Source organism: Gasterosteus aculeatus, chromosome 12, assembly GCF_964276395.1.
Source record: "Gasterosteus aculeatus chromosome 12, fGasAcu3.hap1.1, whole genome shotgun sequence".
NCBI lineage: Eukaryota > Metazoa > Chordata > Actinopteri > Perciformes > Gasterosteidae > Gasterosteus > Gasterosteus aculeatus.
Window position 1 is genome coordinate 12,329,122 of NC_135700.1, and position 26,852 is coordinate 12,355,973.

The 26,852-nt window shown below is 44.1% G+C and overlaps 1 protein-coding gene across 7 annotated transcripts in view; it reads right to left on the reverse strand.

The window, feature by feature from the left end:
• zfhx3b (zinc finger homeobox 3b) overlaps positions 1-26,852 on the reverse strand; it is a 187,403-nt gene that overhangs the window by 60,067 nt on the left and 100,484 nt on the right. For all 7 annotated transcript variants that reach the window (XM_078084817.1, XM_078084816.1, XM_078084818.1 and 4 more), the window contains 3 exons: positions 19,483-21,999; positions 18,786-19,365; positions 15,814-16,310 (listed from right to left, as the gene is read on the reverse strand). In XM_078084817.1, the coding sequence (XP_077940943.1) occupies positions 15,814-16,310; positions 18,786-19,365; positions 19,483-21,963 (3,558 nt within the window). In that variant the 5' untranslated portion in view covers positions 21,964-21,999. The remainder of the gene's footprint in view (positions 1-15,813; positions 16,311-18,785; positions 19,366-19,482; positions 22,000-26,852) is intronic.

Below are 26,852 nucleotides of genomic sequence, written 5' to 3' on the forward strand. Positions count from 1 at the left end.
AAAACAACCAAGCCTGGGGAAAGAAAACATGTGGTTCATGCACCCGCAGCACCAACCTAACTACTCAATACTCCACCCCGGTTTTTAAGTATTATTCACGAGCAGACAAGGTGACTGCATCCAGAGGCCACTAATATTACTCTGCAAACCACTCCCTGTCTTCTGGCATAGAAAAATGAGCAGCCGCGCCTGCTTTGAAACTGAATCACGGCCAGCGTAACAAGTGGTGTACTCCTCCTGCACTGTGGGTCATGTGCTTAAACTAGACAGCTTTTTCAGATGCTCCGGTGATGGGCCGCTGTTTGTAATGTGGAGCACAGCAAAACCCGTTAAGTTATCCATCAATATCCAACACAATATCCAATCTATCCAATCTTCTATTCTATTCCATTAATCTCTGACCAATGCGATGCAGAGAAACATCTCAGGAGGGTATGAACAGCTCTGAACTAGGTAGAGCTGCTGATGGAAGTGCGTGTGTACAAGAACAACTGGATCTGCATCTGGACTCGGCTGTACGGCAGCTCACTGATGTCTCCCACACAGCAGAGTGCTTTTTGGAAACATCCCCCCTCCCAAATGTGGGGTCAACAATCTTGTTAGAAGGAGGCATGAGAAAGGAATTGGGGGAGGGCAGATGTGAAAGAGCCCCCCAAAAGTGAGGCGGACAGTGGAGACAGGAAGGTGTTGGATAAAGATACAGGCAAACAACACTTGCAATGATGAATGCAGTCAGTGAGAATTAAATTCAGAGCAGCAACATTACCCAAACACAATTAGTCCTCAAGAACAAACACCGCACTCCGTCGTGAATGCAGATTCATTATTTTGAGCGAGTAGTCATCAGAAGTCAAAAGGACTCTGTGAGTAAAACTTGTCTGGCTAGGCCTCCTGTGGAGTCAACGTTAATATTATGTGTCCCCTCCCCACCTTGTGGACTGATCCAGAAAAAGCCCTTAAATGAGCCCACTGCAGAGGGGGGTCGACCAAAAGCTATACTTACTGAAGTGCAGGTCTCTAGCTTCTAAGCCTATTGTCATTAGCTGATCTCCTCTTCCACATTTCCCCCTGACGTAAAGGAAGAGAGGAGACACAGAATACAGTCTCCTCCGGCTTGTATTATCTAGCTTTCACTCCTCAGTTTGGTAGTGTAAATATTTCATCACCACATAATTGGTTGCTGCTCCAGGCAACTGTAACATTGTATGTTTTCCGGCTGTATCCTTTTTATGTGAAATTCATGGATTGCTTTTTAGGGAGAGGGTGTTTGGGATCTCATCCAGGGAAATGTTAGTTGTTCATGCACTGCCCTTACACGAGCTTTCTGGAGACACCAGCTAATTAAGAACAGTGCAGATGTGCTCAGCTAGTGTCAATATTTAACCCAGTATTACACGGCTATCTCTATTAGAAGCACCGCGCCGACAAAAGGAGCAACGCGGCCTTTGAGAGGTCCTCTTCTTAAAATGAAAATTAATGAGTGGGTTGAGTGGAGGTGACTATAGAGAGTGGGTCTATATGTGGGCTTATTTGCATGTAACATGAAGTACCTTGTTGGAGGGAAACTCCTGTTGAGGGTTCTTCAAGCTATTCATGCACAAAACACCCACCTGATTCACCTGTCAACTCTTGTAACTAAAAGCGGCAACTTTAACGAGTGAAAGCCTGACATTACACTTAAAGTAAACTAGAGATGAAAAGTTAAATATTTAAGCGTAGTATTACTATTGCTTCCATAATTTGGATCAAAATCACATATCCCTAATAGCATTAAAGCTATTACCAATTGGAATAACAACCCTGCCCTTAAAACGTAGAAAGACACACGTGTTGCTCCACCCACCAGCTCTCGAGGATCACTTTTTTATTTAAAAAAAAAACATCGTAGCCTATGAGCAATGTCTACATGGATGAGGTGCACGGTTGCTGAATTTTACCAATTCAAATGTTCCTTGCCAACACGGATGTATTCACAGGGTCGTTCTGTTGGGCCGGCTCATGCAGAAAACGACTACTACTGTGACTACTTTCCATAATGAAAGAAACAAAAGTGCTCATTGATCTAGGTGATCAATTAAGGATCAATAACCTAAACCCTCATCATTCCTACTGCAGCATAATTGCATCTGAGATATAGTTGTCATCACAAAAAAAATAAAAATCAAACACAAACCAGACTAATTGGAAGAAGGCTACTGCTTAGGTAACACTGGCAAAATGCTCTACAAAGTCCCAGAGAGACGTGAACGCCGGTCATCAGATCCTCCCATGAAAACTTCTCCTGCCAGTAGCAAGGGTCATGGAGGTCATTGTATTCCAGGGCATTAGAAGCTACTTCTCAGGAGTGTTGTACATCCTGTTCCATGTAACGCTTGCACATGAGATATAAGAAAACATTCAACCCAACTTTCTTGCAAAATTTGGTATTTTGATCTATTTTGTGGGACAGTCCTTAGTAGTGTCCTTAGTGTTGCTGACCTCTGTGTTAAGCAGTGGTCAGAAGAAAATGTGTAATGTTCCACCCCAATAGCTCAGCACAGTAAAGAGGTTTAGAGAGATGGTAAAGTAAAGAGGCGTGCCTGATATAATAGATATTTTACAGACTGCCCTTCCTGGCTGCACTGCTCAATCGTGCAAAAAATCTCAAACTATACTTCAGAGCCTATCACTTCCCCCCTTCCTGTTTATCGATTAGATAGCGCTCTTTCTCAGCAACTGCGCAGCAAATCATGCATGTTGAGCACTAATCTCAAACCCGGGATGAAAGTGTTAAACGGCAAAACCCGCTGAAAACTGCATAATTACGGAGCTGTGTTCAGCCAGGGGAAAGGATACACTCCTCCCTCTCACGTTTCTCACTCACTGCCTGCACAACCAGAGGCAGCGGGGAGAGGCCTTGGCAGAGGAGCAACGGGAAGCGTATAAAGTTTCTAACCACCTCTCACTCCCCTCCCGTACTCTTTCAATCCTTCTTTCCCTCAATGCATTCCCAACCAGAGCGCCGGGGGCGCCATGCTTGTAAAGAAACCGCAGCCTTTTGAGTGCCTCTTGTATTTACAAACGGAGGCATGTTGGAATCAAAGGCATTACCACATGACATAACACATTAATCAGCTGGCAGATCCAGAATGTATAGACTGCGTAGACAGTAGGGGTAAACAGGAATTGTGACATTGTCGGATCATTCGTCGAACCATGCTCGGCATGAGTGCTAAACTTACCGAAAACAAGGGAAGGGAGCAGGAATCAGATAGAGCAGCTCACTCCTCTCCATTGCTTCCCCCCCCCCCCCCCCCCCCCCCCCCCCCCGAGCACACGGCTCAGGCTGAACTCCAGGTGGAGACAGCTATCACTTTCTCATCAACTTCCTGTTCCTCACATCTCTCCGCCCCCCTGGTCTCTCTGCTCTCTCTCACTCGCTCCCAGCTGAGCCAGTACAAAGCCGTACAGCCCCACCTCCCCCCACCTCCCCCACCTCCGCCTTCTAAAGCCCTAAAATCTGCAGTTAAGAGTTTTTTTTTTCTCTCCTCATCCAATCTTCTCTCATCCTCCTCCCCCAACGCTTCCCCCGTGTTGCTGTTCTGCATAATCTCACCTCAGTTTTTATTTCACCCTCATCAGCAGGGACCTAAAAATAAATGATAAATGGAATATGATATTTTAAAGTCTTATCTCTTATCTGTTCTTACAGGGGAATAATAGGGTAGTTAATCCTGCAGATCCTACTCAAATTGATTAATCAGCACAAGCAGACAATCAAATAAATGATTAATATCCCAGAGTCCTGCGGTCGGACAGTTACCCCTGAAACCATCAGAAATAATTCAGTAACCCTTCCCAGACCACAGGTTGCCGCTCGTCTGCCTCACTCAGCATCAGCCCTGTGATTTTCCGCAGGACTTTGAACTCCCCGCACAGACACTCTGACTCACCAGGGGTAGAAATAATCCGCAGTCTACACGATCAAAATCAAACACCATATACAACATATACGGTCTACATTGTATATGGTGTTTGGGGAAAACATATGCGAGCAGGCGTGCTTCCTGTGACTACCGTTCAAGATAGCAGCACGCCCAAATACTACTGTGGGAGTCTATCGAAACACATCTGGTTACGCTTTGTACCAGTATGCTATAAAACAAATCATCTCAAATAATTCATATATAATACAGAGGCCAACTAAAAAATAAAACACCACGCTATGACAAAAGCCTGAACCCATTTGTTATGTAAGCACTAGGTGACGTGCCTGAAAAAATAATGCAACTGTGTTCTCACAGCGAGAGAACCAGATGTCTCCAGGCACTCGGAGACAGACAGAGAGACAGGCTGTTTAGTAGCAACTCTCCCGGGCCTGAGCACACCACACTGAGCACACCCTGTCCTGCTGGGGGACAAAGGGGAGCATATCCATTGAAATAGGCCTTCTTTTCTCTCCCGTTGACCGTGCTATATTCTCCCTCCCACAGAGGTCAACCAACAGCCATCTTCGTGGCGCTCCTCTGCATCTGCCAGCTATAACTGTTCTTCATCAGAGGCTGAGGAGAGTACGACTTGCTCTCTCAGATTTGCACCCAGAGCAAGGATATGAATGGTAGGAGTCAGGGTTAGGATAAGAAATATATGTGCCGGATGGGGAAATTGGCTGTAGGTCAACTTTGCTCGTAGGTGTGGAACGTCTGCTCTGCTCCAAACAGGCCTGGAGTGCTGCAGCCATGAGGCCATGACTGTACTCCAACACACACACACACACACACACACACACATAGTTTCACCCTAATCCCTCCTCTCTGCCATACAGGAGGCTTGGCCTTTGTGTTCTCTGAATCAGCATGTGCAGCTGTCTAGTGTGACGAACGCCCCTCTACCACTACCGGGACACAGTGACTCTTCACTGCATTATTACAGCCATTTAAAATCCACCTAAGTAGCCACTGACCTAGCTGGGAGTTTACACGGGCTAAGAGAAGGTTGAGGTTTAGCTATATCACACTTTGATTGTCTTTGACTAGTGTCTTTGAGACTTGTGATCGTGCTTGAGGAACAGTCACAACTAGGGGAAGACCGATCTCTAACGTGAGTGGCCATTCAGTTGTCTTGCCTACATTGCCAATATGCTTCATGATATATAGCTTTGTCTTTAATAGGCATGGGCATGGTGTCCAGGGCAGTGTCGTGAAAAAGCCCCAGTTTTATATAAGCGTTACAGTTCCCTTTGATCTGTTCTCTTGCTCCACTGTTTATAAATCAGCCACACAAATATTTATGAGCGGAACGAGGAAAATGGCTGGTCTGGTTTGTATCCCTGCCCTCCATCCCTCCCTCTCTACAGTGTTCCCTCCCTCTCCCTGTGGGCTGATGGGTGGATGAGGCCACCGCAGACGCAGGGCGAGCGCATAGGCCTCAGGCCACATCCATCATATCAGTTCTGTCTCTGGCTATTGTGTGGCCCAGAGAAGGCCAATTCCACCAAGGCAAGTAAGCGCATGGTCAACCATACGCCTGAACACACATATGCATCCGTGCCCTTGACTATCGTATCGCTAGTTCCTCAATGCGTTATGATCCAAAACAGCCATGTTCAAGAAGATGGGCTCCGCCTCCCCTGTAGTTCATCTGTTTCTGCCTACAACACACATACACAAGGCAGTAGGCCCGGAGCTTCTGGATCCATATGCTTTAATTGCTCCCCTCTGCCCTGACCTCTGATGTAGATCACTCTCAGACAGCATCTCTATTAGATGGGAAGTAGGTAAATATTCTTCTAATGACCCTCAGTTCTAGCGACACCATTGAAAATGTAGAAGAAAAAAAAAAATCAATCTTGTTTTTTTTTCTCCCTCCCCTTCACGTGGAACATCACTTAGTTCCCTTTTTATCTGAGGGTCTACTCCAAAAATAAGGAGGGAGGACGATCAGAATGGTGTCTACTCTGAGTTTGACAAGGAAATAGACTTTACTGAATCGCATTTCAGTAATGAGGAGATTACAAATCTATGCTTGGAAGGAAATATCTTTTTAACGGCATCTTGACTGTCCTTCAAGTAGCACATTGGGTTTACTGAGCCAATAAAGAAAAGTCAGACAACCTTTATCGAGACTGAACAGAATGTTGATACTGCAATCTAGACTTGAGATCATTTAAAAGATAACGGCGTTCAAGCGAGAAGAAGGCGAGCTCAACCATATGTTACCCATCATATGGTGTGCGGGTGCAGAAGGTGATGTGAGGTAGAGGCAAGACTACGTGCATGTTAATGCATTTGCGCGCACTGTACAGTAAAAGCCGATGAACTGTATTTGTGTGTCTGTGGGCGGTGGTGGGTGTGTGTAGAAAGGGTGGGGGGGGGGGGGGGGTACTGGTGGACTGGCTTGTCGATCGATGCAGTGATTGGCAGTTAATGGCTTTTCCTGTTCTGCATTGGTAACTCTGGCCTGATGGCTGTTGCTTCTGATCAGAGATGGCAGATAGTGTTTGATTTTCATACATAAACCCCTGACTTTGTGGAGATGATTTTTTATTTAAAAGTGAAGTTGAACACTGAATACTGGGAATAACCCAATGCTGGATATCACTAAAAGAAGAAAACAAAACTTCCCCTCCAAATGCATCTCTATCTAACTACATGCTATGAACTATGATGAATAAATACAGGAAAAAAGTTTTTATTCATATTACACAAGTGTCATTTTAAAAGGCTGCTTGGTCACCAACTTGCTCCTTACCTAAAATAACAATTCAAAGAATCACCAAATTACACCATCCTTCCCCCCACGCAGTAGTGAAAGTGCAGACTAGGTACTAAGCTTTAGGAAAACGAGCAATGGCTGTACACAAGGACCATTAAATGATAATTTGATGTGAAAGGAAGATGGTAGAAAATTGGAGGACAAAGAGGAGGTCTTGAAATCTTTTCACAGAATAATTCTATTTTCTGAAGGGTTTACCTTTTTTTTTTATCTTTATTTGGCTCAAGTTTTAAATGCTTAAGGCTTAAGTCTGTGGTTTAAGTCAATTTAATATCCCATAACCCAAGATATTTTTGACATTTCATCCCCCCAGAAAATTAAAATGAGCCGAAATCTGTATTAGGGTGTCACAGTGTCTCCAAAGCTACTGATGTACTCTTCAACACTTCCTTCAGTGAAATAAGAAACGGGAAGATGTGTCTGGATGCTGATGAGCACAAAAGCATGGTTTGTGTGTGAAAGAGAGTGAACGACTAAAGTCATACGGGGACTGATTGTTACATGACTAATACTCCTCAAACATCAACAAATAAAATACTTTACTTTATAGAACATATTAAGATACACTTCCTCTCCCTTTCTCTCTCTGACTCGTGCCTCTCAGCATGCAAATGGATACATTGATCATTTGCATGTTCATTTGCATTCCAGATCTCACAATTTCATGTTTAAACTTGAACAGCTCCGAGAGTTCTCATTGAAACAGCAGCCGCACAGACATCCCTTACGGTTCAAATTATTTCAACATAACAATTCCAACCTAACAAGCATGAGGACATTCCTATCTAGTGACTGAGATAGGCCATCTGAAGGATGGATCCAAGTTTGAATTATTCAGCGCTCCTTAATCTCAGGGCAGGTGTTGATTGCATGTGGTGACATTACAGAGTTTGTGTGGCTGGCATGGAAGGTAGGAAGGAAATATAGTATAGCATCTAGGACAGAGTTCAGCGGCTACGCAAACTTCCACTGCTGTCTGCGCTTCTTTTTTTTTTTTTCCCTCAACGGCACTATATTGTGGGGATCAGTTTGTCATGCAGGAATGTGGAGGCCATAAAGTATCTTTGCCCTTGCGAAACTGAAAAGCTTTCTCGTCCCCAACTCTTAAGGCTGTCTCTCCTTCCTTTACTCAATATCACTTTCCACAACTCACTCCCCCTCTCTCTTGGTTTAAAGTATAACACAGGTGTGGAAGATGGCACCCGTGGGAAAGATAACATTGGGGAACATTCCTGAAGTTAAAAAAGACATTTTTCCCCCTGATATTCTTCATCAGGGAAACTATGTAATTGCTTTGGTTCCGTGACTATGCCTTTGTTCCCTTTGAGCCTTCACCCCACGCTCCTCAATCGCTACCTCTTACATCACTGCAGTCTTTTCCGTATTACAATTTAAACAAGATATTCTATTCATTGCTACTTTTCTTTCCATTTTTCCTCTTTCCATTGTATCTATCTTTTGTATTGAAGAATAAAACCATGATGAGAAAACAAGGTGCAAAATGATCTTTTCCAGAGACCCCAATAAAAGCGCATGACACCCTGGGCTGTACCGCTTAATTACAAAAAGGATGAAATCTTTTCTTCTACATCTGGAGAAAAGATTGTCTGCATAACACGAATACATTTACAGCTCCCAGTTCTAACCCTGGACTCAAGCACAGAGCAATTACAGCAAACACGGATGAACAACCAGTGCCATGAAGTTGAGAAAGAGATGGCTATTCTCCGCTGGCACTAAAGAAAGGACCTCTGAGGCCCAAACGTTTCAAATAAAAACTACAGCCAGAAAAGGATCCTGGAGGAAACTGCTGGGGGTTCATCTTTCACATGTTGCTCTATATATCTTATATGCTAGCATGCATGCAGGCAACAGCACCTCTCTGACTCGTTCCAGTATCCAGTAGAGGATGTGCTTGAATCAAAAAGTAATCATTACAGCACAAAGTGGAAAGAGATTTGTTCAAACAACATTAAAAAAAACGCTAATTGCTCTGAGCAGCAGTGTAAATCAAGCATCACTTTGAACCAAGCTGACATCCAACAACAAACAACAACAAAGCCAACCGGTTGGGCCTATAAAATAAATGTACTCACTTGTAAATACATGCAGATAAAGAGTTATACTCTCGCTGTTAAGTACTCAAACATCCTTTTGGACTTTCAAACAGCCAGGGCACGTATCTACCCTTCTGTAAAATGCATCGGCCCCATGACTCTACTCTGTAGGCCAAACCCAAACAGAATAGAGGTCCCTGTGTGCTCATCCTGGTACCAACGACCTCCTCCTCCCCAAACTTGCTTTCATGTACAGCTCCACTGAACACAGACCTCAGAGCTGAGTAGTTTTGTGGCCCTGACCACTCGGAGGCCATTAATCTGGTGGCTTAGCCACTGATGTATTGATGGCTCAGAGCCTGTAAGCCTGCCTGCCTCACTCTCTCCATCCCTTCAGCTTAGGCGCTACATAGATTCACAGGAGCCTCCATCTGGTCTCATCAAAGTAGTGTTTACCTGCCAATTGCCACTGTTAGTCTTTTGGGTAGAGTGGCTATAGGTCGCCAAATGTATTGAACAGTTGAGCAAAAAGGACCAGTGAGACGCTGCCGTAAAGCCATAACAGCCACACTGTGTGTTTGCATGAACTCAAAATACATCAGCAGCTAGATATGATGTCTAAGTGTTTCAAACTGTATTCAGCAACTTTTATCTTAACTAAAAACCACTGAAAAATAGAGGGCTGCTGTATTATCAGTCCTTGTTAGCTTATAGGCAACATACGTAATTCTAGATGTATACCTACAACAGCTTACATAATACAACAGATGTAAACATGGCTAGTAGGGGGAGGTTTGGTAATAGCATAACATAAAAGGGCCTTTATCAATCATTTCAGTCTGGGTGTTCATAGTAATGTGGTTATTTGCGTGCATGTAAATGTAAAGGCTTACATGGAATCTCTTTGTATTGCAATTTGACTGGCATACACATGTAAAACCAATAGGAACTTGTAAAGGCCCCAGATTACATGGAATTCTAGACTTTTTGAAGACAAGGAAATTAGGTACTATCTCTCTGGCATCTTAGTTGGGGTGGTAAAAACACAGGAACATGACTGGTATATCTTTAATACCATCTTGAAGAGATAGAGGCAGGCGGAGCAGAGGTATAACACAGATTAGATAAAAGATACCCTCCAGTTGGTGCAGGAAGAACTTTCTCCAATATGTAATTATGCTTTCAAAACTGCCCCAACCTCCAAAAATCATCAAAAGGAATCAAAAAGGAAATAACTGTCATAATCACACAATTTAAGGACAATTGCCAGCCTGTAACGCGGTGTATGCATTCTTTTTTTAAGGGAGCTAGAACTGTTGATTAAATCAGTGGGTTGAGGATAACATTAACATTACTTTGCTCTCAAGTGAGGAGCAAAGAACTACTTAAAAGCTAAAGAAATGCACGCAGACAGACAATTTAGCAGAGCAGAATGATTTGTTTTCCAGCATAGTCGGAATGAAGATGGTAAACCTTAATCCGATCCCTATTTTAGACAACCCACTGATTCACTATCCACACTGGACAGTTTTATGGATCCCTTTACATCTTATTAATAGTGTGGCGACAACACCAAAAGAAAGTAGAGGCAATATGATGTAGACATGATGAGTAGACTGATGAGTAGGTATAGAGTTTGACAGTTTTGTTTGGGGATCGCGTGGGAAGTACATCAACCATTACTACGTACAGGGACAAAATCCCCAACTGTACACAATGTGGAACTTCTCTCTGTCTTTTATGAACCCCAGTGACAGAAAGTGGTAGAACCTTGAGTCTTATTCTTTGTCTTCAACCTGCGTTTTGCCCTGATCAGCTTGGCCATTACAGGATCAGCAAGTCAGAAAAAACCTGCACTGCTGCTCTGGCCAAAAAAAAAAAAGAATCGAATCAAAACAAAAAAACATTAACACAATGACCAAGGATCTCCAACTCCCAGCAGACGATGCAACACATCCTCTCTACCCTTTCTCTAATGGCATCTCCACCACACACACAGGACCAAGAACCCGTCTTTTAATGCACTAGGTATTTTAATGCACCGTGGCAATTGTGGTAAACAACCACAGACAAAAAGTAGAGGAAAGAGCAGCCTGTCTAGGTAGCTTTCTGGTCCCAGATTTTTGCTTTCTTTCAATGTCACTTTGTAGGACTTGCATCCCCAACATTAGGGCTGTTGCACATACAATCAGCAAAAACAGCTGTGCCACAGGTCAACCCCTGACCCTCTTCTTGGCCTTCATAATGGGTGAGAACTAGGAAAGTTGTAAGCTCTTGCACACCGCCAAACAGGCAGGCCCTACTAGCTTTCCCAGCTGGACAACACCTCTCTCTTCAAATCACACGGAGTTCTGTTAAAACCCACATCCCTTGTTCAACTAACAGTAACCTTAGATCAGTTAGAGATAGGACACTTGTCTTACCGTCCTGCAGGCGACTACTGATAGCAGGAGGGCAAGTGGGGTTCAGGACCATGACTGTGTGTTATTGAGTTGGCGGGGTGTCGCAGGAGTCTATACAGGATTTAAATACTTCCTTGATGATTAGTTTAATCCCAAGTAGATCACTTGTATGTAATCATATCATAACTTCTGTTTGAGAAAGTAAAATTTTAGATTTCATGAGCTCGTTGTCATCTGCTGACACTTTAGATTGCATGATTGCTCTGTATGTGTGCAAGTTTTTGCACGCACACACACACACACACACACACACACACACACACACACACACACACACACACACACACAGCGTTCACACGGTTGTGCATGTGAAAGGAGAGAATGGGATGTCTCCCAGGATGTGCAGCAAGCGCTTTATTAGAGCGGTACTACCAGTAAATCAGAGCTCAGCTCTTCCTGGAACTGCTGCAACCTTTCCCACTGAGCACTATTACTGAACAATCATAGGCTAGCCATGATAATTAGCCAAGTATCTATCCTTCCAACCCTCCTGTCTCCCCCATCCCCTCTCTCCTGTCTGTCTCTCCATCCTCCTCCTCTTCTTAGAAGTATCTGGTGGGTGAGCTGGTAAGGGCAGCCGCCCACTGGACTTCATTTCACCAGAAGATATCTCACAATACCTGGCGTTTGTCATGAGGTTGGCCGGAGTGGAAACATTGGCTCATTCATCCGCCAGCACAATAATATCAAAAACATAAAAATTGGGAAATTTCGAAGGAATGTGAAAATGAATCTGAGACAATTAAATCAGTTGTACTGTCATCTAGCTTTAGTCAGAAGGACTCTGTTCTGACATGAGCCCAAAACACACTACTGAGCTCATTTTGATTGATAATTCTTGTAGTATAACTGTATATACCTATTAGTCTTCCATCTCCAACAACAAACTATTGTATAGCCCAAGAGAATTGGAGTCCATCCTGATAGTAATGATCATTAATGGGTAGGGGGCAACACGGTTTGCATTGCTGAGAATGAGAAGCCAGGATTTCTGCTAGTAGGATCATCAGCAAACCACCTTAATGCCTTTTAATGTAACCACTAATCCCTTCATTTACATTACTGCCTCTTTCCCCCTTTTATGTTTCATTGTGATTATTTGCCCTCTAAAAATGTGTAGACATTTCCTTTCCTCGGTGTTCGGTGTTTCTTTTGGATTGCACTGAAGTGTAAAATAAGAGCAGCGACTACATCCAAGATACAGATGTATTGTGTTAGTTAATGGGCCAGCCGCTGGGCTCCACTTAACACTACGATCTCATAGTGAGAGCAGACAGCGGATGTTGCCGAGTGGGCACGGCGGGGAGAGAGAGAGAGAGAGAGAGACAGGTGGAGTTTTTATAGTTATGCGTGTGCTCAATAGAGCAGGACCAGGACAGAGGGAGGAGTGTCATGACTTCCTTGGTTAAAGATTCCCCGTCTGATAGTGACGGCACTTTTTCCCTTTCTTTCCTTGGCCAAGCGGCATCTGGAGTGGATTTTGTGCTAGCAGACACCGAGGAACATGATTACATTCGGCTAACTGCGCTCTAAACTGATTATGCATGTGCCAAGCTAATGGACTACATTTGCAAGAGGAAAAATAACATCCAATCAATCTCAATTACCGCCAGTTGCACCGGCCCTCGAGACAAAGAAGGTAGCCAACAAACTCCCAATGCTCCTCCCCTTTCCCCCAACCCTTAACTGGAAGCCGAAGCCTGTGGCTTGGCCCGGTTAGGCCCCACCTTTTTTGTCTGGCTTAAACAGTCCAGGGCCCGGGAGCTGGATTAGCTCCACTCATCTCACCTCCACACTAACACATAGCCAAGCCCCGAGGCCTTCTGCTGCTGCTGGTATGAGGGCTATCGTATTCCCACACAGTGTTATGTACGAGAGAACTGTAGAGTCAGCATGGAAGCAGAGTACGTTCAAGAAGAAGACAGAGTCTCTGGGGAGGACTACATATTAGAAAAACATAAAGTACACACATTCACTTTGGGGTTATCTGGATGCGGCGGAACGGAACACATCTGTTCGTGCTTAGGAGTGACCATTCTTGGAGCAGATGGGCGGCCATCATGCTGTCATCAGAGCCACTATAAACCAAATGGTTCATTTAAGTAAGTGAAAGTAAAGGTTAATGCAGGAGCGTAGGGGTGGGTTGGAAGGACACGCAGCACTCAGAGAGGATATGTCTGGGCCCAGAACACAGCACACAGGGGAAGACGGCTGTGTGGTGGTCAGGATGACTGGCAGATCTTTCTGTGGTCTTTTGGAACATTCCAATAGTTGGGGTGGTGGGGGTGATATATTTAGAAAGCCCTAATATGGGCCGCATACCACAGACTCTCAAATTATCCCATCCAGTTTAGCCCTCAGTTTAAACCTTGCTTTTTAATTCCAGTAATTACAGGCTCCAATTTATGTGAAACTATGCACACAAAGAGCCTGTTTAATGCAAACTAGTTTGATTTGGGTGAAGTGTCCCAAGCATCTCCCACATCATACAGCCTGTTTATGCTGACGTGATCATTCATTTTCTCCCCAAAAAGTTAAAATGGTGCTATGTGAATGAGATTTCTTTTTGGGAGACGAAAAACTAAATGGATATTGCGGGTTGCAGACTGTCACTATCTCTACCAGGCCAGTAAATCGAAGGCAGTATTAAAAGCTGTGACGTTGTCACAGTGGGAAGCCTTTGCTGCCCAAGAGGCCTCACAACCATGTACTTGTTGTCTGCTCATCACATTGGTGAGGCATATTGTGATCAACATTTAAATATTTGTTTTGAATAGCGTCTGGGAGGAAAGTAAGCGCAGCATACTCGGGTTGGGAGAGCAGGTGATTTCTGGACAAATGCACAGTCATACTCAGAAGATCAATTGGTTTTGAGAAATATGGAGCCTTCTTAAGAGGCTTAAGTCATAAAAAATGATCATGCCTGGGTGTTTTGTACATTTTTAATCTCCCACAGTCTGAGCTGCAGTATGACATGTGTCTCTTCCCTCTTAAAAACTTGTACTGGAAAAGAAGCGAAAGATGAAAAAAAGCTTCCAAGCTTATAGAAAAGTGGAAACCATAACGTGACAAAATGTACCCTAGTCTAAGATACAATAAAAGTCTCTTGCTCCAGAGGTTTACGAAAGAGACAGAAACAGAGAGAGACAGAGCAAGAGGTTTAAAGTGATACGGTCATTGGAATGTGAGCCAGAGAGTTCAGCAGCAAAGGCCAAGAGAAGATGACAATGGGCAGGAAAGAAAAACATGGATAAAATGCTTTTGTGCTGTCTCAAAACTGACCCAGCACATTTGCAGATGATGTTGCATATTTGCATTGATATACAACTATACGTACGCATGCATTTAAAATTCTTCCAGTGCTCCTGCTTAACGTGGGGCAAACCAGATGGTCTCCAGTCAACACCCCCTGCGCCTGGCCCCCTTAACCTCTGTACTAGGAGCCCTACATAAAACCTTTAACACTTTCTCTCTGATTCCAGTACCAAGGCTTTGTGGAGAAGAAACATGTCTGTTATGCAAGTGTTACTGGGGAGCTGCTTGTAATCCTGGACGCTTTTCAAATAGACACCATTTTGGATGGGGTTTAAATGAACCACTTCACCTTATTTTTTAATGTGATTAAAAACATCATCACTTGAAGCCGCATATTTTTGACGTGCCTTTTAGTTCATCCTTTCCAAAAGATATCAGACTGTAATATACTTAAGACACCAAAAAAAGTGTGAAGAATTAGCACTGTTTACCAACTTTTCCGGTTTACTTTTTGATTATTAACCACTTGACAATGAATTGGAATAATTAGAATTATAGGCAAAAATATCCATTGTCAAAATGCACATTACAGGCATGTATTTGGCTGATGTGTATGTAGTGTTGGCCTACGGACAGGGACTGTATGCTGTCACTGTTTGTAAGTGTTTAGTTATATACGTTATACGTGTATGTGCACAATGCAGCTATGCCAGGTTGGGTTAAGGGCAGAGTGGCCAAAGCCGCAGACACACAGGATAGGTACCTAAGTGGAATCAGGTCTGTTAGATTTATGGCCATTTGTTCGGAGAGTGTTCATCCATTGGCCATTATGGAATGATTAGAGGAGAAGGTGAAGCTCCAAGTCCAGCAAAAATCAATACGGCTGTCGAGAACGATTCAGCCTTTCCCGCTCCGAGGAGTATTAGCACCAAACCTCTGTCTCCTCACACTTCTTCATTCATCTCCTACTGATTCCCTCCTAAGCCCCCAAAACAGCTTCTCCTGCCATGTTCTCCTCATGGCAGCACAGTGACCCTGCTTCTACGTGACTACTTGGAAGGCAGGAGTTACACAACAGTATTTGTGTTTCATGGAGGGATATCAAGTAAGGAGGCAGAAGCTTAGGGACACATTTTGCTATTGGTGTAAAAGTGTAAATTGGGTAACAGAGTTGAATAGGATAATAAATCCTCCCAAACATGACACAAAGACACTATTTCACTTGACAATTTCCTTAAAATTGTCCTGACATGGTTGTGTGAGAAAGAAGCTTGAGGTCCACTAACCTTGTAAAGTTTGAGGCTTGCCTCATGCCGCGTATTGACAGTGTGCATCCTCAGCTTCTCCAGGCTGTTAGTGTAGTAGTCACAGGCATTGCACTTCAGGTGCACCGGGTTGCCTATGGCTACACATTTCAGTCGCCATTCATTGCTTTTGCCCCCTTCTTTGATGTGGGCCACAAGCTGGTACTTCTGCACGTGCTTGTCCGTCTTGCAGTGTAGCTGGAAGTTGGCCTTCAGCTGTGTTGTGTAGTGGCACAACTTGCACTGGTGAGAATCACCCACGACAGCACGCCACTCCTCCTCCGGTAGGCTGCGCTCAGCTCCCATATGCATGCCGAGCACATCCAGGTTGTCAGTGGTGAAGCGGTTGCATACGGCGCACTGAAAGAGCTTGAGGGAGGGGTCGCTGGTTTGTGATAGACTTTCTCCAAGCGTCATCAGTTCTTCGGACACCAGCTGCCCACTGCCCAGCCGTACGTCCATGGGGATCTCCCCACCTACTACAAAGCGCGTGGAACAACAAAGAGACAGAAGAATAAGGAAAAGAGGAGAGTGAGATGATTAGATGGCTGCACACATACACGTAGAAGTGTGGCTTAAAGATTACAGTCTAAATCAGTTATGTTGATAAAGATCACTTTATCTCTCAGTATTTTGCTTTAATGTTACAGAGAAAGTCATAGCTTGTGCCACTCTCATAACTAATAATTACCATTCTCTGTGGTTTAGTATGGGGATAGTTAGTCCATGTGTATATTCATGGGCCTATAGCTATCCTTGCTTTCAGGTGAGAAATAACGAAGCCTGGACTTTTCCAAAACCCAAAGACCAAAATCTCAGACTGCTGGATAATGAACGTACACATTGCCTTGTTTGGGCACTTTGATGACCTCTCTGTAAATCAACTTCTCTTTGCTTTTTTTGTTCCGGATTGCCTCTCAATTAATATGGACACCTAACAGATCAATTCTGCTTGGTTTTAAGTCAAAATGTTGAAGGGGAGGAGGATGCAAGCACATATCAAATGACACCAACCACAGAATTGACTTAAAAAATAAATTCTAAAACTATGAGGTAAGAGCAACCCAAGTGTTTGCCTTTGCTTGCTGATCTTTAATCTTTCACTGCCCAGACTGAGCATGCAGGCTTGACCCTGCCTGGCTTCATACTAAATTAATTCCGGCAGGTCCTTTTTATTTATTGCTGCAGTATGCAGCCTGCTCTTGGACTTTTCTCCATTACCTGGGGTTTTATAGGAGAGAGAGAGACCTTTGAGAAGCCCTCTGAAATCACTCACAGACCCAGGTCTCCAGTCATGGCTTCTTAAACTCTCCCCCGCTTACACACCTACAGTGGTGCACACATGCCCAGTTGCCATCCCTATCTGGCCTTTTTCTGCACCATCTCTAATTACTACCTGGATCTCATGCTCCATTACAAATTCACGATTTACCACGGATCTGGATCAAATTCCTAACTTCACTCTTGTTGTAGAACAGTGGAAACCAATCTTGATTTGGAGCTTTGTTTCTGTTTTTTCTTATATTAAAAACCAATATAATTAATATGTATGAATGTAGATAATTGTTAATGCTAGGAATGTGCATCTTACAAAACCTGAACCAATTACGATGTTTTGCAGTAAACCTTTTGTGCTGTTTCTACATTTACAAGTTTCCAGCACAAATAGCTAGAACTTAGACCTTAGAACTTCTCCCTCCCTGTACTTTTCCTTTTTTGCACTCTATCTCCTATCTTTCACTGCACAAGTTGAGTCTTGGAACGAGAATTACCATTAGGTTAAGATCATATGAGGTCAACATTTGTTATCTCCCTCTTCAGCAAAAGTAAAAAATCCAGGGTGAGAGCACGAAAAAACACCTTTCACTTTGACAACCTGATTGAAGATGTCCTTTAAATGGCAGATTTATTGAAGACGTTTGCTGAAACGTATGCATCATACTATAGAATTTAGTGTTTTTGTAGAATGGCTTTAAGAATTTCTTAAAGTGGACGACACTGTTATTTATGGGCCCAGAGTGTTTCATCATTGCCTCCCTTGTAACACGCTTATTACTAGCCACAGAAAAGTGAACCAGATGGTAGAAGAGGGGGAAAAGAATAAGTCACAGCAATCAATTATTGTTTGTGTCTTTGAACTGGCGACAGTTGTAGACAAGTCTCTACAAACTGTGGGGTTGTAACTGCTCTGCCAAACACGCTGCTGAATTACCCATGCTGAGCTGTCTAACCCATCTTTGACCATGAGAAGATATATAGCTGCAAATACAAAGTTGAAAAAAAGTTTAGCACCAGTTTGGGAATAATGACTTAAAAAGCTGATTGCATGAGAGTGTGTGTCTGTGTATGTGTTTGTGCATGTGTGTGTGTGGGGGAAGAGGTCACTTTTTCAGACCAAAAAGTGTGTATCTAAGATTAAATTTGAAATTCTGTCATAACAAATCAGTACAAGGTCACTAGGTCTAAGTAAAGATCAGGTTATCTTATCTTCTGTGTGGTAATCGGCATATGTATGGCTAAATGTACAGCCAGTTAATTTGTAAATGTTACATACTGGCAGACTGGCGTTTGGCACAAGAAGGTATTCATGTGGATGTGAGAGTAGCTCTATTAGTAAGGAAATATGGAGATGGTCTGGGTTAAGCACTCTGCTGTTATATTTCTTTCACCTCTCCCTCCTTACATTAGTAATTCTCTGCTTGTAGAACGTGATAATTGTGGTAAGTTCACCAGGGCAGGCACACCTCCGGGCATGAGAGAGAATTCACCAGTGTATGTAGCACTAGACACGGGCAAAATATTTAGAATCCGAATTAGTCTGTGTGTGAATTACATTAATGTTCTGTGATGCAGAAAAGCGAGGAGTTAGGAATGAAGATCAAGCAAAAGAAAAATCTCCAAACTGAACTTTATGATTTTGTGGCAAGTTGGGTTACTTCTGACATGGGGCTTACCAAGTGCAGGGGCCAGGGCGGCCATGTTGGGATCCAGATGAAAGCTCCCCATCAGGAACTGGGCCTCGGCTCCAGCTGGGTCAATCTTGAGGCCTGGTGGAAGGCTCATATTTTGGGCAAGGTAATATTGGTAAAGCTCAGCCTCAGAGGGGGAAGGCATGGCTCCCAAGCCCAGCCGACCATGCTGCATCTGAGTCACATTCTGCTGGAGTAGCATCATGTTGTGCATGTGCTTCTCGCTTGTCATGTGGATACGCAGGTTCCGGGCCACATTGGTCTCGTAGTCGCACACCTCACACCGCCAAGTAGGTTTGCTCTTAGGCTTGGTTGGGGAGGGGGCCCCACACGGTCCTGCCATATGGGTGGAGGACTGTGTAGGATGGAGGTGGGGAGGGTGATGGCTGCTGGCCTGGGTCACTGACGGGACAGCCACTACTCCCCCTGGGGTATGTCCAAACACCTGCTCCTGTGAAGAGCCAATGGTGCCTCCATTTTGTAGAGTCTGCATGTTGTTCAGGTGCTTGTCCGACTGCATGTGGATGCTTAGGTTGCCCTTTGTCGTGGTTGAGTAGTTACACACCTAGAATAAAAAATACATCTTCTTTTGAGCTGCATTAGAGTAATAGATATGCTACTTTAAATCTTTAAAAAGTGTAAATGGCCTCACAACACAAAAAATACATGTTTTGCTACATACCTCACAACGGAAGGGCTTGTATCCACAAGTATAGCTTTCTCCACGAGCCAGACGAGGATGGCTCTGTCCACTGGTACAGTATGAACAGGAGCCTCCAGAGTCTGGGTGCTTCTCTTTCATGTGGGCCTCCAACGTTTGCTGGTACTTATAATGCCAGTTGCATTTTGGACACTTGAGTGTCTTGCATGAGTTGCGTGAATGCATCATGGTCATGTGACCGCCCAAGGAGCGTGAAGAACCCAGAATGGTGTCACATTTAGGGCATTCTACCCCACTTCCTCCACTGCCACCAGGCCCATGGTTCTGTGAACAATCGCCCATCCCTGTCAAATCACAGGAACCCCCTGGGAAGAGGTGGGAGTGGCCATGAGATGAAGGGTGGAGGTGATGATGATGGTGGTGCATGTGGTGATGGTGCAGAAGGGCTCCATTTTCCTCCTCTCCCTCTGCCGGGAAATCATTTGGTTCTGGAGCTGTGGCACTGTCTTGATTGGCACTTTCATCAGCAGCAGCATTGGAGGACAGAGGTGAGGAGGAAGAGCCAGCGGTGTCATCCTCGCTCCTTCTGACGGCAGCTGCCGCCATTGCCGTGGGAACAGGGGGCCCCTGGCAGTTAAAGCTCAGAGGGAGCTCGGAGGTCCTCCCACCATCATCTCCAGCTGAACCCTCTTTCTTGATAGAGGAGAAAGTGGAAGCAGGGTCTTTGCTATTGAGGGTGGAACTGACCGCAGAGGTGCAGGCAGAAGGCTGGAGAACACTACTAGGCATTAATAAAGGAGATTTGGTAATGCTTTGGTTTGAGACAGCTGGTTCCTCCGCTTCACCTCCGCCGCTGCTACTGTTACCACCACAGGCCACTGCAGAGCTTCCTGCCTCCACCTCATCTTCCTCCTCCCCTAATAACGGTTCCTCTTCTTCTTCTGAGACGCCCATCTGGCCTGATAGTTGGTCTATATTTTTATGTTCCTCGTTGACACCAACCTCTCCCTTGCATGCCAACTCTATCCCAACAGGCTCCTCTGTTCTCCCTCCCAGTTTGGGCAGGGCACTGGAGTCTTTGGCAGAGCCTGGGCATGAGGTCATAGTGGGTGCTTTGGGAATGCTCATCCCCCCAATAGAGAGGACTGAGCTTAGTGGGGCTTGTTGCTGCTTCTGTTGGTGGAGGCCAGAGTCAGCATCTTTGTTCAGGAGACTCTCGCTGCCCTTGCTGCCGCTTCCAGGCTCCAGATGGACACCACTAAAGGTACCATAGAAGCTCTGACCAGAGTTAATTGGTGGCATGGTAGGTGGCAGGGGAGTGCTCTTATTTTTTGGTTCCAGGAAACTGATGAGTGGTTCTTTGTCTTTCCCAATGCCCTGGATAATGGCAGATGCCTGCTTGTCCCCTAGCAATTGCCGCTCGTCCTCACACAGTGTCATGCGGTGATCATGGACAGCATGAGTTGCAAAGGAACGCACATAGCCAAAGGACAGCTTGCAGATAAAACACATGAGAATTGGTTTACCCTTGCCATATAGAGCTAGCCCATCAAATTTGGAGAAATCCACATTGTTGGGAACATCTTTGGATACACAGGACTTCTTGGCAGACCCATCGCTGTTCAGGTAATCCTTGTTGCTTTTGTGCCGCACGTCGAAGACACGGAAACTGTGCAGGAAAGGGCTGAGGCCTGCCATGGTTGAGGTATTGGGGAAACCTTGGTCTGAATTGCCAAACCACTTCCTGAAGGACGAGGCTATGTGGAACGTGTTGATGATATGCGGGTACACCGAGGATGAAGTCCCAGAAGGTTCCCCCGGTTTTCCCCCACTAGTGAGAGAGTTTGTGGGAAGCAGGCCGGGTACCGTACCCCCACTACTTTGGATCAACTGACTGAGGCTCTCTACGATGTAGGCCGAGCCATCAGGCTGGTAGACTATCTCTCCGGCCAGGTTCTCAACATCGCTACTCTCCTCTTCCTCTTCCTCCTCTCCTTCTTCACTTCCACTCTCAGCTGCTCCCTGAAGGTGTGCGGGCGGATGTCGCAAAAGAGAGGGCATGCCCCCTCCCACTGAAGCCATTGGCACCCCAGGAAAAGGTTGAAGACTTGGGAAACAGCTGTCAATCTCCATCTCATCCAAGTCCTCAGATTCTTCTTCTTCTCCACAGCTTACCCCCTCTTGCTCTTCTTCCTGAAGACCTTCTCTCCTAGGATGCAGCTGGGCTGTGGCAGAGATATCGCGGTGGGCCTGGGCTGATGTTTGTTTTGGTTGCTGCTGCTGGGACTGCAGTTCTCTCACCCCGTCATGAGGTCCTCTAGGGTTTTGGATTTTAGAAGGGTAGGGAGCAGAGAGAGACAGGGGCTCCAAGGACGGTGCCTGGTTGGTGCACGGGACCTGTGAGCTAGAGTGATCGTTCCAGGGCTGTGGTGGTTGCTGCTGCTGGGAGGAGCCGGGCCCATCGTCTGTCCCAGAAACCACAGGAGACTCACAGCTGTCCATGCTGATGCCTACATGAGGCGGTCATCGCATCCAGGCCTGCAGAAACACAAATTGGGTGAGTTAACACATTACCGTTGTAGATGTTGAGTGTTAAATGTAAACATAAACACACATACATAAGCACACTTGTCATTCAACATGTAAATGTTGAAAACAAATATATATATATATATATATATTTGTTTTCAACATTTACATGTTGAATGACAAGTGTGCTTATGTATATATATATATATATATATATATATATATATATATATATATATATATATATATATATTTAAAAATAAGAACTATAGTTATTCAGAAAAGAGCTGATTAAAAAAATATGAAAAGAGACATTATAAACAGGAACCATATAATAATAGAATCAAATGTACAATATATTGCATTGAGTGAGCGACAACAGTCTGTAATATAATTGGAGAGATGACACTATGGTCATTACACTAGATTAGGTACTTTAACACAATAGCTGAGACCAGAACTAATAATCTGTCCATGATTCATCTTCCTGCCATATCAGGAAGGTACCATCTTTTATCTTCACCTTCCAAACAACGCCGCCCAATCTTATATTTTGCAAATCCTACATCCGTTTTTAATTAACGTGCAGTCAGAAAAAAGGAGAAACGGGCCAACTTAATGGATCAAATAGATTCATTGTGAGATAATTAGACACCAAGAAGCCACCCATCAGGCCAGCCTGCATTTACATAACTAGAAAAAGAAAAAAACTGAAATCTAAAAGAAGTATCACCGCTATCATCCCATCTTCGAGTTGTATCAGTGCATAAAAGACAAATATAATATATTTTCACTACAGATATAGATGAGTATGAACTTTAAAAAGGCTAACTTTCTTTCTATGAACCCAAAATAAATGATCTGGGATGAGACTTCACTACTGCCGTGTTTAGATATTCCATCCAATAACCTCTACACTGAGCCTGGTTTCAAACTCTGCAGCCATCCAATGCCTTTAAAATAATAAATGGGAGCTGGCTATGCCTAGAGCATCTTAGAAGCCCAACACAGGCTGCAATTTAGAGCGCAGAGGAGATAAAATGATAGCACAGGATACTGCTGAGCTAATCATTTTATTAAAGGGATGCAGCCAACATTGATTAAAGGGGGCAATCGGGCTGAAACCAATAACTCTGGGCTGCCCTTTAACCCAGCGGTACTGAATATTACATGAGCAAAGTTTCCCGGCACCAAGCTCACTGCCATGTCCCTGTTGATTAGCACATGCACTGCTTGCACTTGATTTATTTACTTATTTACTTAGAGATGCAAATTTCAGCTGTGATCAGAATGGATTCTACCCCCACACCCTAACATATTAACCAGTAAGGGAGTGGAGAGATTGATCATGTTTGCCTGCCTTTTCATGAATGTCTGATGAAGCTAGCCTCCCACACAACATACCTGGGACCTCCCAATTCTACATGGATTTAAACAACAGAAATGGACTTTCCTTTTTTAAAGATGTGTTTTTGTATTTGAACAATAGCTGGCCAGAAGTGCATATTACCGGCAAAATAACAATAAAGGGGCCGTAATAAGAAGCAGTAAAATGATAAATTGGTTAAATGTATTACATCACTGCAAAGATGATGTATATGTTATTGTCATAAATACCCAGGGACATTTTCTGGCAGTATGATCCACCTGATTGTTTTGTTTACACACCACAGAAGCTAAGCCTGATGACCCTTGACTTGCTTTGCATACAAAATGAAAGATATTAGACTGACTGGCTTATTAACAAGATTGCTTTATACAGCCAAACATGATTTAGGGACAGCTGCCATGTTGAGTGAGGGGATACTGGTCCTACTGGTCTGTATTTATTATCCGCTTCATTAATAAGAGAGTATGAGCGTAATAGACATCTCACACAAATAGACTGAGGCCAGAGAGAGTAATGCAAGAAAATAGAATGCCACATGTTAAAAGGACAATGATTCTTCAAACTGTAAGCGTCTGGGAAAAAAAAAATAAAAAATTAGAAAATCAAATAGGGAAAAGTCTCCATGTGTCCTGTCTGAGCATGGATTCACACCTTGTTCCTGTAATCTATTCCCTCAGCCCCTCCTCCAGATTCCACTGCCTGTCTCGACCAAGCCTGGAACACTGAGCCCATATGCACAACTACTAGTTAAGATTGTTAGTTCACAATGACCTCCAAAGTTCTCCACGCTCACATTTACATGGTCTGGAGTCTGAACAAAGTGGATGCAGTGTGCTTTATGTTCCCTTCCATTCCTGTTACTGCTGTAAGATACCTGAAGCAATTAGCAGTAGACAGGATAACACGATGAGTCTTGATCAGTGCTGGAGCTCTGAGCCAGCTTGATGTGTCCACTGCTTACAGAAAACAGGATTGCCCTTTAAAATCAAGATGGTGTAATTCAATAACCTGCAGTGGTTACTGATGAGCAATGGGATTGTCTGGAGTCGGCAAGTCGCAGATGGGCCAACTGATATAACAGTGTTTGTCTCTCAGAGGTCTGCTTGGCTCAGTGACACCTGTTTAAAGCAGGAAAAGCTTTAATCTCTGGGAGGCACTAAACAAGTCGGGGAGACAGACAAAGAGACGCGGTCGAAGAAGAGGGGGAGTAGAGAAGGGACGGTGTCTGTGTGCCGACTGTGTTAATAACCACAAATCACAACGAAGGAGCAGCCCACTAATGGTGACTACTGCTGAGTGGTAATGTGCAAGGTTTTACATTGTAATACATGACTATAAAGTTTCAAGTTTGTTTTTGCATACTTGTACTGTGCTGATTTCACAAAACAAGTGATTCTGCAGTGGCCTCTGCCCCTGTGCTGTATCGTCATTCTGCTGAATGAATGTTGGCCCACTGAGTTGACAATAAGCAGGTTGTATGCAGCCAAAACAAGCTTTAGCTGACAATACAAGATAATCAGAGGGAAGAAAAGGCTGGATTCCTGAGCTGTTCTGAGTGAACGCATGCCGACGCACGGATCCTAACGGCCAAAACTCACCTCCTGCTGCCACTTGCCTTCAAAGGCTTTATGCCAGGGTACCCTCTGCGGTTTCTTTATCTCTCCTATGCAAAACATAAAAAGGTCATACACCACCTCCCCCCACCACCCTAACAAAGAAGATTAGGTTGAATCTTGTGAAAAGGCCTCCTTCCTAATGAATACTGTCAGAGAGTAGATCTGGATGCCATTTGGTAGGGACGGAAAATGAGATAAGTTATGTTATGGTCTTTTCATTAGTTGGGATTTACCGGCCAACTGAGCGAGGAATTAAAGGCTAAAGAACCATCTGATTATAAGCATGCCCGATCACCTGCCTGGAGGCCTTGCCTCTGCAGGACCCTGTGATGCCGCCTTGACCCTTACTTGTATTCACATAGTCAGCAGTAAGCGAACGAGTCTTTGAAATGGTAAAACTGTTTCCTAATTTGCCAAGAGGAGACCAAACATTACACCAGATCTGGTTTTCAATTGTCCCTCAGTGATGTTGCCTGTCTACGTCTGGTCTCTGAGCCAAGCCAGAGAGCTAGGCCAGCCACCGCAGGGTAAGGGGCGCTTATTGGAAAATCAATGGTGTGAACGCTAAGCAAGTTACAGGAAGATGTGGGAAGGAAGGGTTCTTATTGATAAAGCAGGGGAAGGCCTTTGATGTTGCACTAGGGACATGCTCATTGATGGGGGAACCATTGTAGTCCTCAGGCAGAGTGAGGCTGGTTTACCTCCTAGGTTTGTTCCAATTAATCACCAATAGAAGGTGTGCAAGCATTGCACTCTTAATCATGAGTCTGTTTTAATTCAAAACACGGCGTAGTAAAATTCTGGTTTTAAAACTGTGCTCTAATAGTGAGCGATTTACATTTCCAACCCTCCAAGGTTCTCCCTTCTCGTCTCTATCGTATCTACTCTATTCTCTCCAACAACTGAGTGTAGCTCACTAACCTATATCTAAAGCTAAAACCGGATACTCCAGTTAAATCTAAATAAATACATAAATTCCATTATAATATAGTATTACTCTCATTTTTTTTAAATACCAATAATTTTTACTTTATTAAAATTGTATTTGAAATAAGCAATTAGAACCATTCAAGCTGTCTGAAAGTGAAAATGCATCTTTCGGTAACTTTGCCATGGCAATGTGGGCCAAAAAAGTTAGTCAACCACCACTATAGACAACACTGCGTTATAATTCTATTAGGTACATGGAGTTCTTGTTCTATTTGATCTCCAACACTGTAAATCAGACAATTAACCATGTGCAGCATTGTTGTTTATTGTGTGCCGTAAATATTCTGTCTGTTATTCTGCTAATGCAGACATAAGGCCGCTCCAGTATTGCTCCAACTGCAGGAGGCAAAAAGTCACCTCAGGTCGATGGCACTCAGCCTGTAAACAGGGCTTCCCGTAAAATCAATGATCTTCAGTGGGAGCTATCAGTCTGTGGAACAGAAATAGCCGTGGCTGTGTTACGTCTGAGGCAGGGAAGAACATGGCTCTGTGTTTGTACGAGTGTGTGTGAGTAGAGAGGGCAGGCCACTGGCAAGCGTATTTCTCAGAGATAGCAGAACTCAGGCCTGCAGCTTCTGTGATTTTAAAGCAAGTGAGAACCCGGAAGCAATACGCGCTAGAGACAAGACTGCACCTCACAGACGTTATTATTTTGTCTCACAGGTATACCATATTCGTTGGACTAGTGCTGGAACAAATGCATCACTTATAGCTAAAATAATCCTTGCCGATTACAATATGAGCAACTGAAATACCCAGGAGGCAACATGCTGATTGTTTCAGTATCACAGCATTCGATTTTATTAACCATTTTCTTAAATTGATTTGTTTCTAGTATCAATTGCCTCCTTTGTTAATCGACTTGA